The sequence below is a fragment of the Talpa europaea genome (assembly GCF_964194135.1).
Source record: "Talpa europaea genome assembly, chromosome: 6".
NCBI classification, from domain to species: domain Eukaryota; kingdom Metazoa; phylum Chordata; class Mammalia; order Eulipotyphla; family Talpidae; genus Talpa; species Talpa europaea.
In genome coordinates, this window is record NC_140072.1 from 71,605,458 (window position 1) to 71,622,051 (window position 16,594).

The 16,594-nt window shown below is 41.1% G+C and overlaps 1 protein-coding gene across 4 annotated transcripts in view; it reads left to right on the plus strand.

Annotated features, from left to right (window-relative positions):
• The window catches only part of LIMS1 (LIM zinc finger domain containing 1), a gene marked incomplete at both ends in the record, with an annotated part of 151,834 nt that overhangs the window by 82,870 nt on the left and 52,370 nt on the right, over nucleotides 1–16,594 (plus strand). For 2 of the 4 annotated variants that reach the window (XM_084234717.1, XM_084234716.1), the window contains one exon: nucleotides 2,454–2,560. The exons of the other annotated variants lie outside the window; for them this stretch is intronic. In XM_084234717.1, coding sequence (XP_084090843.1) covers nucleotides 2,454–2,560 — 107 coding nt within the window. Of the gene's footprint in view, nucleotides 1–2,453; nucleotides 2,561–16,594 lie in introns of those variants that run through there. 4 annotated transcript variants of the gene reach the window in all.

The window sequence follows — 16,594 nt, forward strand, 5'->3', positions numbered from 1 at the left end:
CTTTTTTTTTTTTAAAGTTCTGTTAACAATCAAGCTATCTTATTTACATTTTCTATAGAAACAAGTCATATTTGCTCTTGAGGTTTCTGTGTTTGCACAGAATACCATTGATTGGTATTTTATTCATCAGGCATCTATTCTATTTTGATACCTAGAGTAAAAAAAGTTAAAGACATAGTGGTTTTATGTTTTCATTTATTTTTCACATCTTCACAAAAATGTGAAACTGAGACACTTGAGAAATACTAATTCTGTTTGCTTATGTAACTAAAAACTTTTAAACTTTGCTGCTTAACATCTCACCGAGATCCTCAAACTGCATATAAATTTTCTACATTTTTTACTTTTGTTTTTGAATTGGCAGGATGTTCAAAGTTCAGAAGGTACAAAGTATATGTGAAAAGAAAGCTTGCTTTTGCCCCATCCCCAGGTCTCCTTGAAGCACCCAATATTATCAGTTTTTCGTGTATCCTTCCAGAAAGAGACATCCGTCACCTGATTTACTGCACGTTTCATTACTAATTAAATGCAGTATAGCAATAAAATTAGTATTTTCCTTGCATCTTTAAATGTGTACATTATATTTTTATAGCAGCTATAAAAAAGTTGTCTATTTTCATTGGAACATAGAACGAGGGTGACTAATGGTAGCCGTAAAAAGGTGCTAGCAGCTGTATGTCATGATTAAAGTATTAATGTTAGCATGTGACCGAGGTGTACCCAAAGACCCCAAGCTGAAGGTGTGCTAAGAGTCCAGCCACCCACTGCATAAAGACAAAGGAAGCAGCTACTTATTGTGATAGAGCCTAAATAGAGTTGTGTGCTTAACGAAAAGATGATATTCCTAATAAAGTAGTTTCCTAATAAAATTTTCAGCATTACCCATTGCTTCATGGGCAAGGACCTAACCAAACAAGGTCAGCCTGAACTGGGACCACTGAAGCCAAAAACTTGCCACAAACCTCAAGCATATTCTGGCAGGAAACAGCAAGAAGGGATTTAAGCAGTTCCCAGAAAGCTGGCACATCAAGAAAACGGTTGCCATTGTCAGCTTCCCCACCATGTCTCTCACTCTTTCAACACACCAGGGTGAAAAGGGTGAAAAGTCAGCCAGAGGAAGCATGAACCCCCAAACCCACCTGCCTTCCATGTTACACAGCTTCACCTGGCCACTCAGCTTTGCCCCTAGTTCCCAGTAGCTAGTCAGAGGGGCTGCATGTACCTTCCCTAACAGTAAGATCCACACCCCTCCCCTTTTCTACAGGGGTACTTTAATTTTTGTATTTGTAATATAGATTCTTACAGACAGGTGAACATGTTAACTCTCTAATCCTTGTTACTAAAAAGTTTCACACCCGTTTTTCTGTGCTTTTGTAGTTGAGGGTATTCTAGTAGGGAAAAGTGTCTGATACAAACTACCCAAAGAGAAATTACTGGATTCATGAAGTCAAACTATTTGCTGAAAACTGGGCAATGACTAGCCTGTGTTTGTAATGTGGTGGTGTGTACTGAGTGGCATTGAATCTGGTCGGAGGCTCACCTGCAATCACACTAACATCATTTGTATAGCTGTTTGATAGAGAACTTGCCCCATATTATCTGTCATGTTATCTACAACCTCTAACCTCCCTCCTGCAAACACTCACCCACACCCATGCACTCACCCACACCCCAAAAACCAAACCTCCTTCCTAACTTTCTCAGTATCTCAGATCAGATATGCTGCATAGGTGCTTATAACACCTTCAGACAAACAATATTGAACAAAGTGAGGGGCACATTTCATGACAGGATCATTTCATGACAGGATGGGTAGTTATAGAATCTGAGAATCATCTTCCTTTCAGTTATGAATTTTTGAGTAATAATTAATGGAGAAAATTAGTCATTTCCTTTCTAAAGAGGATTTAGTGGTGAGAGGGAAAAACTGAACTGCTTCCTTTTAGATTTCTGCCTTTTTTTTTTTTTTTTTTTTTTTAAGAAATTATCCAAAAGAACTCATGATGACCAGGCACTTCTTTAAACTGACAACTGATTGTGAAGTGTTAATGGATTTTCTGGCAAATAAAGTAGGACTCTTCTTTGGTCATTACCTTACTGGAAGTTTTTAGTTCTGAATTTTAATTCAGAATGATGCTGCAAATGTTTATAAAGGCATTAATAAGATTATTCATAACAATTAAATTTTGTGCGTTAGTAAACATGTGAGCATTGCAGGTCACTGACTCCCCCTCCAAGGTGGAAAGCCCAGAGATAAGACAGGCCAGGCCTTGCTGAAGAGGGTGTGTACCCAGAGAAACAGGAAGCTGTGCTTCTGTGCCTGCCTGCCTGGCTGCTCTGAGTCTGGTCAGGTGTGTGTGCCCAGGCCCTGCGGCAAGGGACACTGTTTTCCTCAGCCCTGAAAGCCACACTGCTCAGCATAAATTGTCAGCAATTGACGTGTAGAGAGAAGTATGACTGCATTACAGCTTAAAGAGCTTTCACATTCAGGTCTCTATAGGAGAAGACGAGATCGTCCTGATAGTTTGAGACTGAATGGGTTACCGGAAGAAGAGCTAAGGTGAGTGCAAAGTCATGGCTGGCTAAAGGTCAAGGCTCTTCAAGATTGCAGGAGATTCGTGGCTAAGTGGATGCAGTAATGGGGAGATCATGTTAAGAAGATTCTACTAGGAAACTTCTAGTCTGTAAATGAAGATTGAGCACAACCCCAGGAGTGTGCTTCACTGTCAGTATACAAAAGTAGAACTCTTTTTCCCATTTCTTCAAAAAAATAATCTGTGAGATGTTTTAGCTCTTCCCTCAATCCTACTCTGTTATGTTTTTAAAATTACATAATCACCAGAGTAATATTTAAAACTGGGAACAATTGATTCCCCCTTCTCCAACATAGTTTAAAGGTAAATTGTTTTGGCTTAGACTTGTTTGTGTAAGGAATTTTTCTCTGATTTTTGGTTGATGAGTGTAGGTTGTGTTGTTTTAGGTGGGGATTGGGTGGTGTTCTTTGAATATGCTTTGTTATTGAAATAGTTTCACGAAAGAATGCAGTGAAACTATTAAATATAACTGAGGAAAGAAAGACATAAAAAAAATCTGGAGACATTTATTAAAGTTAGGACTTTTGTTTTCAAATTTAATTTGCCTGAAGTAATACAGTTGTAGTCTTTGTTGTAACTATTAAATAAAAATTTTTAATTTTAGTCTCTGAAAAGTTCCTTGCAACTTTAATCTGTATGTTACAATACTATGTTAACTGTGAAATGTTGAGATTTTCTGTTTCTGAGATGAAGTATTCTTGTTTCAGTGCTGACAGAAGACTGTAATAGTACTTTCATTTGTTTATGGACTCCTGATTTAAGTGTTTGAATTGTCCAGTTAGATTGTAGGAAGGATATTTATACATTATGTTCTGTTGCTCTTCTTTTGAATTCATTTTTAGAATTTATCTTAAATTCTCATTTAAATTTGACAGGGAAGGGCCTCCCCGGTGGCGCAGCGGTTGAGCGCTGGGTTGCGAATCTGCCCGCGGCCTCTGCGGCGCCGGTTCGATCCCCGGCTGCTCCCCGTCCCCGGAGGAGGGTCCCACATGGCGCGCAGACTTCTCCTGCCGCCCGCTGCTCCCCTCAGCAGTGTACTTCGGTCCTTCTGCCTGCTCTGCTCCCCGCTCTGGCTCTGGTGAATTCTCTCAGCCTCCGCGCTTCTGACTGTACCCAGTGCATGTATAAACAAAACAAACAAACAAACCAGCAAACAAATAAATAAAGCATGCCTCTATAAAAAAAAAAAAAATAAAATAAAAATAAATTTGACAGGGAAAAATGACAAGGAAGCTTTTTAAACCTTCCGTTAAATTTGTATTTTTTAGCCAGCTCTACTACAAGAACTGTACTTTTGTAGAGAAACATTTATTTGAATACTATTGATTCTTTCAATATCTTTCAAAGAGAATAGTGTTAAAGGATTGCTACTGTACTAACATTAGAATGATATGTAATCTAATCTGTCTCAGGTAAATTTAAAAAATCAGCTTTGGAGTGATTGGATTAAACAATTTATATGCATTACTGTTTGAAATGTTAAACATTTTAAGTATGAGATTTAGTGAAAATATTACAGGCCTTTCATTTCTTTTACCTAGATATCTCAAAAATATTAAGCTCTCAAACTCACATAAGCTATTGAAAGTGATCTCTGAAATTGACATTTAGTTTTGTATTCCAATCTTCTGATCTGAAATATAAATATAAATCTCTTGAGTGAAAATTTAACCGAAGATCCTTTTCCAGTTCATAAGCATGATGATTGGGTGTTCATGCGGTTGTGTGAGATGTGCCTCCCTTAAACCTTGTTGTGACATCAGCACATTACCCTTCTGATGTGGAAAAAAAGAAAATTTAACCAAAAACAGTTTTAATTTCAGATTGGGGGAGGGGCTAAGGGATTTCCTTTTAAGGATTAATCAAGATTAAGGTATGTAAAATGACATTTGGGAGTAACCATCTTTTATGAATTTTCAGATAGTAGTAACTTTCCCTCTGTGCCTGGTAACAGTTATTTATATAATTATAATGGCCTTTCAAGCAACTAGATTTTTTTCTTATGTCTAGAGTTTAAATTAAAGGACAAAATGTAATTTTTTAGAAGTAATGATCTTTCCACTGGGCTAAGGGGAAATACTTTTCCAACCATTTAGTGAGGTAGTTCCCTGGTGCTACAAGGAGCTTATGTCTCTGCCATTTCTGTCCCCTAAAGCAGAAACAAATGGCCATTTTCCTTATTTTAGGAGTGTAGGACAATTGTTTTTCTTTGAACTTTATTAATTTAGAGAGGCAGAATTTTCTTTTCTCTAGTTTTCTATTCAGAAATCGAAAATAGAATTTTTTTAGTATTAATCAAGTTTCTTAGCTAGTAGGAATCAGGGAAGGTAGGCACACCCTTTTCAGCACCACTCAGTTGGACAAGTTATAAAGTCTGTTGAACCTCAGTTTGTTCCTCTTTAAAATAGAGCATAAAAATAACTAGTGTTACTGAGCATCCTTGATATCTCAAAATCTTCACCACCAACTTGGGAGGTAGAATGTGTTATTATTATCTTGTGAATAGTGCTGTAAGGGTAATGCCTTCTTGATTACTTAACTATTTTTTGAGAGCATACTGTGTGCTAAATGAAGATACAGTGATGAATCAGACATAGTTCCTCAGGGAACACTTAGGTTTTGGCCAACAGATGTTCTTCCTAGGAGCAGTTATCCAACTTTGAACACTCACACTATCAAATATCTCAAATGCTGTCTCAAGTATTGCACAAGACCCATTCCTCTGTTCATTCCTTCTTACTTACATGTTCATGGAGTATATTTTGGGAGTGTTTGTGGGCTCTAGCAGAAAACTATCAGGTACAAAATTGGGCTGTGCTCATTGCCTAAAACATTTTTCTTCCCGGTTTAAATACAAGACTGTCCCAAAACAAATGCAATTGTTCAAAGAGCACTAAATAGACATGAAAATAGTTCTGATCTCAAACTTGAAATTGTTTAAAATACAAGCTAGTTTAAGAGCAGCATGAAAAACACTAGATTCATAATTTGTGCAGTATATATTGTACAGTGTAACATTATCCAGTGTTTTTAGGGTTATGTTACACCAAAGTATTTATCTTAAATAGTAATTGTCACTTCTAGTAAAGAGTGTCCTGTGGGCCTTCATTACCTATCTTGAGTCCTGGAACATGTCCTTAATTTTGGCCAGAATGTAACATGCTTAAGAAACAATTGGAAATTATTTTCCCTTATGAAGCTAAATGTTAAGGATTTGGACAAAGTGTGTATATTTATTTATACATAATGACCCTGTACATAAAGACTGTTCACAAATAGTTTACAATTAAAGGACAACCTGGATAGAACTGGTATGACTTTGAAACTTAGGCAGTAAACTCCTTAGTGTGAAGGAGCTTACACTTTCTAAGTCCAGTGGGCCAAATTGGACTCAGAAAGTGTTCAGAATCTCATACCTTTTCAGAGCATTGACCTGTTCTTCCCTGAAATTTTGATGCCCCTAATTAATATCTAGGATATATGTATTTGCTCTGTAACTACTGATTCTCTTAAATTATGTCATACCCAGTGTTTCTTAAGGAAACTGAATGAAAAACAAAACTGAACTTTGCACATGCCTCACCCCATCCCCTTTAAAATCTTCAGTCACTTTTGGTCTGCCTCAAATATGAAGGATATGTAAGTAACCAATTAGGGACACCTCAGAATTCAAGCCTTTGCTGGCTGGACCTAAAACACAGTTAAATGCAAAGTGTGGCACACTGTGACTATTAGACCAAATGTGGCCCACGAACTTGGGATGACTTTTTACATTTTTCATTAGGTTTTTTTTTTTTTTAATTTTTTGGTTGAACAAAAAGCTGTATACACACACACACATTTCATGACATGAAATTCACACTTCAGTGTCCATAAATAACAGTTACACTTACTTGTGCATGTTGTCTATGGTGGTTTGTTGCTACAGTGGCAGAGTTGAGTTGTGACACAGACCTGTGTGCCAGCAAAAGTGTTTTCTGGCTGACCTGGTCACTAGGTCCCAGTCATGTGCTAAGATAAAGAAACCTTAGATCTTCTCTGTTGTTCCTTTAATTACATATCTCCCCTCCCTACTCCTTTCCTAGTTAGATTTATTATCCCTGGATAAAATCAGGGCCGTGTCAGTCTTTTGAAATGAATGTGAACAAGAAAATGTCCTTTGAGATTTGTATCTCTGTGAGGTTAACTGAGTGCAGCAATAAGAAGTTCCTTTGTTGCCCTTTTCCTAACGTATATGAATAACTAGGACTAGAAGGAAATGCCAAGAAAAGTAACCTTTAATTTCTGTTTAGTAAAGAAACCTTGTGAATTTGTATCTTTCTAGATAAGTATGTAATCACTGAAGTAGTGGGAATGTCCTTGACTCGGCTTGAGAGTACAACAGCGCTGAAATCACGTGTTCCTGAATAATACATTGCCATTGATCGAGGCCTGTTAGGACTCAGTCAATACATCCTAATGCCACAGTTTGCTGTCCTTGACTCAAACAAGTCAGGGCTCTGAGTTCATTTGAGATTGAAGTAGGTCCACCTAGCATGCGCATTTCTTTACATACCTGTTTTGCAATTTGCTGTTTATTTTTTTGCCTATCTTTTGGCTAAACAATGTTTGAGTGTTAGATAACTAAGGAGGAGAAAACTGCAGCTTTGCCATTTTTATCTGTTCTCATTATTTAGTGATTCAGTGAAAACACACTTAATCTTCCTAGCAATGAGCTTATCTCACAATACATACCAAATATGTCTTCTCTTTGGTAAGAAAGTTATCAGTTTGCCATTGTTGCTTACTAAAAGGTAGCAGTGTTTTCTAATATAAGCAACCACTATGCAGTAACCTTTTAGAAAGCAACACATAAACTAATAGCTCTAGTGTAAATGCATGTATGTGTGTTTATATATATGAGGTGGAATAGACAGTCATGAGAAAGGAGATTCTACCATTTGTGACAAAATAGGTGGTTCTTGAGGGCATTATGCTAAGTGAGATAAGTCAGAAAAGAAAGACAAATATTGTATGATATTATTTATATAAGAAATCTAAAAATAAAAATGAACTTGTGAAAATAAGAGAATGGTTTTTATCAGGGGCTGAGGGCAATAGGGGAATTGCAGACTTGTTTAAGGGTACAAATTTAAACTATTAGAGATAAGTTCTGGAGAACTAATGTACAAAGTAGTGACTATAGTCTATAATACTGTATTAAGAACTTCAAAGTAGCTAAGAGATTAGATCTTAACTGTTTTCAACACAAAGTGGAAATTATAATTATGTGACATAAAGTATTTGATGATGCTATTGTAATCATATTGCAAATATAAACTATTAGAACACTTGTGCAACTCAAACTTGTACAATTTTAATGCCTGTTATAGTTAATTAAAAAAATAGAGTATGATCCGTAAGTATTCATATTGTAATAATTTATTTTACAGGCACACACCTTTCATCTTCCCACCCCCATTAATAAAGAGGATTGACCAGGACCAGAGGCCTCACCTCACTCTTTTACATTTCCATTATCTACCCCAGTGCCTAGCAGGTTATCACTATTCAGTATCTATACCTCATTGAATGAATAAAGGAATGAGAAACTGAAGTGACTTCCAGATACCTCTTGTTTTAAATTAAACTTCTTTTACTCTGATTACTTTTCTAGTCTTTGTTAACTTACACTTTAAATATAGCACACACTGAGAAACCTCAGAGAGGACTGTATCCACCAAAGTATAGATCACCATCATTTTGTTTTCTTTTTCAGTTGTTTGGGAACTTGATTTTCTAAAGGGAAGGAAATAGGTTTTCTTTTCTGTCACCTACACTGTTTCTGTATAGTTGAAAGGAGTATATGCTGAAATTCAAAAATAGCAGTTAATGCTTAAAAATTAGGTATGTTAAAGGAATAATTAAAGTGAAATGTCTTTAGATAAGGATTCCTTTTTTATTTTTCTGTACTGCTAAGAGGCTTTAGTAATGAACCTCAGCTTTAGCAGAATCAATTTATAAATTTGTTGTCAATATACATAAAATATTCTGAATGACTTACAATGCCAGCTACTAAGATTTTAATCATTATCATTACTTTCCTATTGGTTTAAAGAAATAGAAAATCTTGAAGTATCTGTTATAAATTCCTTATAAAAACAAAAAAAGTAGCAGTTGACTTAAATTTGGGCTTTACCTACATTACTTTGGATAGGTACTATTTTTTTTTTAAAGATTTATTTATTTATACAAGAAGTGGGGTACAGGCCAGATGTATGGGAGGGTGAGAGGATTCACCAGAGACAGAGCGGTGAAGAGAACAGGCAGACTGACCAAAATACACTGCTGAGGGGAGCAGCGGGCTAGACAGGAGAGGTCCGTCGCGCATTGTGAGTTTCTCCCCAGCCGGCTAGGATCGAACCTGCGCTGCAGAGGCTGCGGACAGCTTCACAGTGTGGCGTTCAACCGCTTGCACCACCAGGGAGGCCCAAGGATAGGTACTATTAAAATGAAGCAGCTCTTTTATATATGTATGTGTGTATGTATATCTGTCTTAGAGATATAGTCATTTGCTATTTGTGCAACCCAACAGCCATTCTGTGATTAAAACAAACTTTTACTATAACTATTCTTAGAGAAAATCTCTAGAAATGATTATTAAATATCTTATGTAATTATAAAACTTTTAAGTCTTTTAGTGATTGTGTTAATTTCATAGATCATCTGTAACATAGTTCACTAATTAGGTGACTTCAAATGAGTATCTATCATCTCACAGTCTGGGGACTAGAAGTCAGAAATAAATGTGTCGGTGGGGCCATGCTACCTCTGAAACCTGAAAGGGAGAATCCTTCCTTACCCAGGACCTTCTGGTGGTTGCTGGCAGTGCTTAGTGTTTGGCTTGTTGTGATAGATCATTACCCCATTGTGACTTTTGACATCACATGGCCATCCTTTTCCGGTGTGTGTCTTATTTCTGTTTCTCCTCTCTTTTATAAGCACACCAGTCATATTGGATGAAGGGCTGCTCCATCTGGAGTATGACTCATGTTAACATGTATCTTAATTGTAACTGCAAAGGCTATTTCCAAGTAAGATCTTATTCACAGACACTGAGGTTAGGGTATCAGCAGATACCCTTTTAGGGGGCAGAAAATCAACCCATAACAATGGTCTGTTCATATTGTAGTATATAAAGGCTAAAGATCATTCTAGTGTGCAGGGTTTTTTTGAGGAAAAAAAAAGGTTTTTTTGAGGTTAAACTAATAAACCTCAATAAAGTACATTTTTAATGTCCAGTTTGATTAATGTATAAGCCATTGTATGGATATATGCTTTCATTTTTCTTGGGTGAAGTGACTGGGTTATTTGGTAGGTGTATTTTAATTTTTTGAGACATTTTCCAAATACTGTTTTGTATTCCCACCAGCAGTGTCTGGGAATTCTGTTTTCTCCATCTTCTCACCAACATTTGGTATGGTTAAAAAAAAAAAACAACTGCAGTTTACACCATTTTGTATCAGTACCTCATTGCAGTTTTAATTTGCACTTACCTAATGACTCATAAAGTTGATTCTAATGACTCATGAAATTTCACTTATTTGCTATCCATAACCTCCTCTGACTATATCTTTTGCTCCTGTTTTATTGAGTTGTTTCTCATTGTATTCAGTTGTAGCAATGCTTTATATATTCTAGATAGAAGTCCTTTGTAGATAACATATTTTGCAAATGTCTCCTCCCTACCTGTGGCTTGTATTCTCAATCTTTTGAGAAGCAAACGTTTTTCATTTTGTTGGCTTATTTTTTTTTTTTGGTTATATAGTTTGTGATTTTTGTGTCCTATTAGGACATCTTTCCAAAACCCACAGTCCATGAGATTATCAATAAACTTTTTCCATATAAACTCATTTTTAAAAATCAACTTGACCTTTCATACCATTTATTGCTTCCTGCCTATCTGGAAAATACTTCATAGTCCCATGGAATCTTCACAATAATCCTGTGAGATATGGCATATTCCCCCCTTTTTACAGAGAAAGACAAGGACTCAGACACATGGTAATTTGGGCAGGTAGAATTTGAACTCAGGGCTGTACCTAATTATGTTTTTATATTGAAAGTGTGAGCCTTTAGTGAACTTAAGCTTCTTAGGTTGTAGAGTATGATGTCTTACATGGGAATTCTGAATATACTCTTTTTTTAAGATTTATTTATTGATGCATATAAGAACCGGGGTACAGGCAAGATGTGTGGGGGGGTGAGAGGATTCACCAGAGACAGAATAGGGAGCAGAACAGTAAGATGTACTGAAATACACTGCTGAGGGGAGCAACGGGTGAGTCAGGAGAGGTCTGCTGTGCCATGTGGATTGCTCCCTGGCCTGCTGGGGATCAAACTCATGCTGAAGTGGCTGCGGGGTAGCTTCATAGGCTGCGTCTTAATCCCATGCACCACCAGGGAGGCCCCATCTGAATATACTTGATCATGTCTTAACGGTTAAAATTTTTTAAAAAAAATACTTATTTTTGTAGAAGAACTAGAGTAAAGGACAGAGGTGCAGGGGATAAGAGGAGTCTACGGAGAGTAGACAGAGTAGGGAACAGAACAGGCAGACTGACTGAAATACAAGTGCTGAGGGGAACAGTGGGTGACACAGAAGAGGTCTACTGTGCCCTGTAGGCCAGCTCCCTGGCCAGGGATTGAGCTCAGGCCATAATATTGATAGTGCTAAGACTTAACTAAAAGGTTAAAAATTCATTGAACATAAAAATAAAAGTTAACCTGTTATGCTTACCTGTGGGTAATAAAGTTAAAACAAGTCTTGTGCTGCTTCTTCATAGATGCTTGCCAGAGAATATATAGGTTAAAAAAGCTAAAAATTCATGTTTGAAAATGAATATATTCCTTAAATTTGTATATCCAGTTGTAGGGTAAATGTTTGTCAGGCTTTTCTGCCCTCCGCCATTAAGATTGATGATGGATCCCTGCGGTCCTGAATGCATGCCTGATAGCGGGCACCTGGAGTGGGCTGTGGGCATACATAGGTGGGTACACCTGGGCTTAGAGACTGGGCTTATAAGGGTGGCATCACAGGGACACCAGCAGAGTGAAAGAGAGACTGGAAAAGGACCAGCAGAGAAGGAGAGGCCACGAGAGAGAACCAGAGAGCTCAGAAAGAGTGAGGACTCGCTGGAGGCTGGGAGGCCTGCCAGCCTCCTAGCCCCCCTGGAACCTTTGCCTGCTGTGTACCTGGTAAACCCAATAAAAGCCTGAAAAAGCTACCAAGGGCTCCAGGACTCCTTTAACTGTCTGCTTGGATCATAGAGATCCTGCTCTGTGCCCATCCTGCCGCCACACCAGATTTTTATATTGCCTTAAAATATGTCCTCCTGCCCTGGCATTAGTGTGATGGGAACCAAACTGGGAAGCTACAATCAGTCTTTGCATATAGGTTTTTATGTTTGACAGTTGGTGCTGCCATCTTTAATTTTTAATTCTAATAGAATTTATTGGGACAAAGCTGAAATTTTGGTGTTTTGGAAATTTTCAGTAACAATTCCAGATGCTAGAAAGCTTTTGTTTCATAGTGTAGGGGCAGGAAGGGCACAGAGCAGGATCTCTATGATCCAAGCAGATGGGTAAAAGAAAGTTCTGGAGCATTTGGTGGCTTTTTTTTATTGGGATTTTACCAGGTACACGGCAAGAGGAGCAGGCCTCCCGGCCCCCGGCAAGTCTTCACTCTGTTTGGGCTCGCCGGTGTTCTCTCACTGTCATTCTCTCTCTCCTGCTTCTCTTTCATTCTAGTCTCTCACTTGTTCTCCTGGCTTCCCTGTGACGCCTCCCTTAAAAGCCCAGTCTCAGCCCAGGTGAACCCACCCACATATGCCCACACCCCACTCCAGGTGCCCGCCATCAGGCATGCATTCAGGACCGCAGGGATCATCATTAATGTAATGGCGGGAGGGCAGAAAAGCCTAATAGTTCTTACTATGTGTAGGGTAAGTGAAAAAGTAACAGCTGTAATCTTGGAAGTATCAGATATAAACTTATGTTCTATGTATTTAAAAAAAATTTATGAAATTATACTGAGTTTAAAAGATGTATTTGGAATCATCCTTCGGTAGCAGTCAACAAATATATTTAAAATGGATTCAACTGGAAACAGGCTATTCAGCATAAATTGTCATTTTGGATCTTAATGTCAGACTTTGTTTAAATGTTACAATGTAAGATTATCAGTTTTCTGCATTAGTGTGTGTAGTGCCAACAACCAGGTGCAGAATGGGTAAAGGAGAATCCTGTAGCCCTCATTGGCTTTTTCAGGCTTTTAATGATCTTTCTACACCATTTGTAGTGCAGCAACCAAGTGCAGGGCAGACAAGGTGGGGGCCAGAGGTCAGGAGGCTGGCAGGCCGCCCCCGGGAATCTTCGTTCTTTCACTCTTTCTGGGCTCTCTGGCGTTCTCTACCGCTCTTTGCCACATGATCCTCTGCCACCCTTATATGCTCAGCCTCCTGCTCAGACACCCACTCGTGCACACGCACACATGCTCCAGGTGCCACCATCAGGCGCACGTGTAAGACCACAGGCGTGATCATTGATGCTAATGGCGGATGGGGGGGAACCTGATAACTTCCATTTACCCTAGAGTGTGTAGTTCATGACTGAGCATAAATTCATACTCTATATTCATTATGATCCTACTGTGTGCTAGGGAAATGGGGATATATCAAGTGAATTAAAACAGAACTTTCATTATCTACTAGCATTGAATGTACTATATGGTCAAAAAACCAAATTGGGGCCTCCCCGGTGGCGCAGCGGTTGAGCGCTGGGTTGCGAAGCTGCTCGAAGCCTCCGCGGCGCCGGTTTGATTCCCGGCTGCTCCCCGGCCACCGGAGGAGGGTCCCACATGGCGCGCAGACCTCTCCTGCCACCCGCTGCTCCCCTCAGCAGTGTACTTCGGTCCTTCTGCCTGCTCTGCTCCCCACTCTGGCTCTGGTGGGTTCTCTCACCCTCCCGCGCTTCTGACTGTACCCAGTGCTTGTATAAATAAATCTTTTTAAAAAAAATAAAAAAAAAACCAACAGATTGTATGGTAAGGTAAAAAACTATCAGGCCTTTCTGCCCTCCCTCCATTAGGACTGATGATGGATCTGTGGTCCTGAATGCGTGCCTGATGGCAGACACCTCGAGTGGGGTGTGGGCATGTGTAAGTGGATACAGCTGGACTGTATGAGGGCGGCATCACAGGGACACTAGCAGAAAAAGAGAGCGGAACAGCAGAGTGAAAGAGAACAGCCTGCAGAGAACCAGAGGATACGAGTGAACACCAGAGAGCCCAGAAAGAGTGAGGACTCGCCAGGGGTTAGGAGGCCTGCCAGCCTTCTGGCCCCCGGGAACCCTTGCCTGCTGTGTACCTGGTAAACCTAATAAAAAGCCTGCAGAAACCACGGAGGGCTCCAGGACTCTCTCCTTTACCGGTCTGCATGAATCCTAGAGCTCCTGCTCCGTGCTCTTCCTGCCGCTACACAGATACACAGAAATTAAAATGTATTGTTGTAGGGTCAGGAATGGCCACAGTGCAGGTTTTCTGATCCAGCAGACCGGTAAAGGAGGAGTCAGAGTCCTCAGTGGCTTTTGCAGGTCTTTTATTTAGATTTATCAGGCACATGGCAGGAAGGGGGACTGGGGGGCTGGGAGGCCTGCAAGTCTTCACTCTATCTGGACTCTCCAGCGTTCTCGGCTTCCGCTTGTTCTTGGCTGCTTCTCGGCTTCTGCTGGCGTCCCTGTGACGTCACCCTTATAAACTCAGTCTCTCAGCCCAGGTGTACCCACTTCAGGTGCCCGCCATCAGGCATGCATTCAGGACCACGGGGTTCCTTCATCTATCCTAATGGCGGGAGGGCAGAAAAGCCTTATACTTTTTACCTTACCCTACAATCCACCCCCTCAGGGTTTTCTGCCAGACAATATACACAAGTCACATACGTTTCTCTTGGCAATAGAACACTGTAGTCATGGTCCACAAAAACAAATAATATACATCACAATAGAACAACAAAATACATAAAATACTACAGAACACAAATAATTCCAGGCAGGGCACCAACCAAGTGGCAAAACACAAATTATTGGCACCAGCAGATGATCCACCGAATCTGCTGCCGAAGGCACTGCTCATACGAGGGAGGGGAACCACTCACGGCATCTACTGTAACACACCAGGAGCCGTCAGGCTTCCTGGCCTTCTCTGGCTGTAGTCTCAGCTACAAGCCACACAGCATCCACCCCCAGGATGCACTAGCTCTGGGACTGGCGATTCTATTCTGTTGGGGGTAATCGCCAACCCTCAGGATTTCTGTCTGCTGTTGCTCCAACACTCGGCTTTCATAGCCACCAATGCAACACACAGACCCCTGCACTCAGGCCAACCCACTGCACAAGCACATGGGTCGGGGATCCAAACTCTACATGCGGCCTCGCTTGGGTCCTCTCTTCGGCTTGGGCTCCACCCCAAGCCACATTCCCCACCCGTCCCCCAAGGATGGGTTCCTCAGCTCCTCACCCTCACTCAAGAACGAGCAGGGCATCACCCACAGGTGATTTTAAGAAACTCATTGGTCTTCAGCATACTTAGGCTGCTTAACAGCCGCTCAGGGCTTCTCAACTTAGCACCAGCTTTTGCCTTCTCAAAATTGGCTTTTTTCCTCTGCTTAGCTGCTGGGCAGTACACAGGCTGCTTTTGGCCACTGAGGCCCACTGGCCACCCCCAGATTCCCAAAAAACTTAACTTGCCAAAGTTCCTCCTCCTCTCTGCGGGATTGTCAGTCCAAGTCCATCAGTCCAAGTCCATCAGTCCAAGTCCATCAGTCCAAGTCCGTTGGCCTCTCCCTGCATCAGCACTCGTGAGCTCCGAATCGTGGTCCTCTCTTTCCCAACGATTCTTGCTGCCTCAGGGGTCATTGGCTGGTCCTCACGGGCGTCTCCTCCTCCAGGCGAGGTCTTATCCCATAGCTCCCGGACCTTGTCCACCTTCTGTGCCGCCATAACGCCTCCAGTGCTGGCACAGGAAAACACAGTCTGCTACTCCTCAGTCCCTCCAGGTCTTCGGAGGGCCCCATACCCATCTGCATGGATCATCTTGCCGACTTAACGCCAATTGTAGAGTCAGGAATGGCCACGGAGCAGGTTTTCTGATCCAGCAGACCAGGTAAAGGAGGAGTCAAAGTCCTCAGTGGCTTTTGCAGGTCTTTTATTTAGATTTATCAGGCACATGGCAGGCTGGGGGCCTGGAGGGCTGGGAGGCTGGCAGGCCTCCCAGCCCCCAGCAGGTCTTCACTCTATCTGGGCTCTCCAGCGTTCTCTGCTTCTCTCTCTGCTTCCGTTCATTCTTGGCTGCTTCTCGGCTTCTGCTGGCGTCCCCGTGACACCGCCCTTATAAACTCAGTCTCTCAGCCCAGGTGTACGCACTTCAGGGGCCCGCCATCAGGCATGCATTCAGGACCACGGGGTTCCCTCATCTATCCTAATGGCAGGAGGGCAGAAAAGCCTGATACTTTTACCTTACCCTACAACAGTGTAGAGGCAGGAAGACGGAGCAGGGTCTCTATGATCCAAGCGGACGGGTAGAGGAGAGTCCTGGAGCCTTCAGTGGCTTTTTCAGGTTTTTACTAGGTACATAGCAGGCAGGGGTGCTGGGGGCCAGGAGTCTTCCTGGCCTGACAGCCTCCCATCCCCCAGCAAGTCTTCACTCTGTCTGGGCTCTGGCCTTCTCTCGCGTTCTCTCTGCTTCTTCATTCGGCTTCTGCTTCTCTGCTTCTCTGCTTTTGCTGGCGTCCCCGTGACGCCGCCCTTAAAAGCCCAGTCTTAGCCCAGGTGAATCCCATCTACCTATGTCCACACCCTCTCCAGGTGCCCGCCATCAGGCATGCATTCGGGACCACAGGGTTCCGTCATCTATCCTAATGGCAGAAGGGCAAAAAAGCCTGATACTTTTTACCTTATCCTACAGT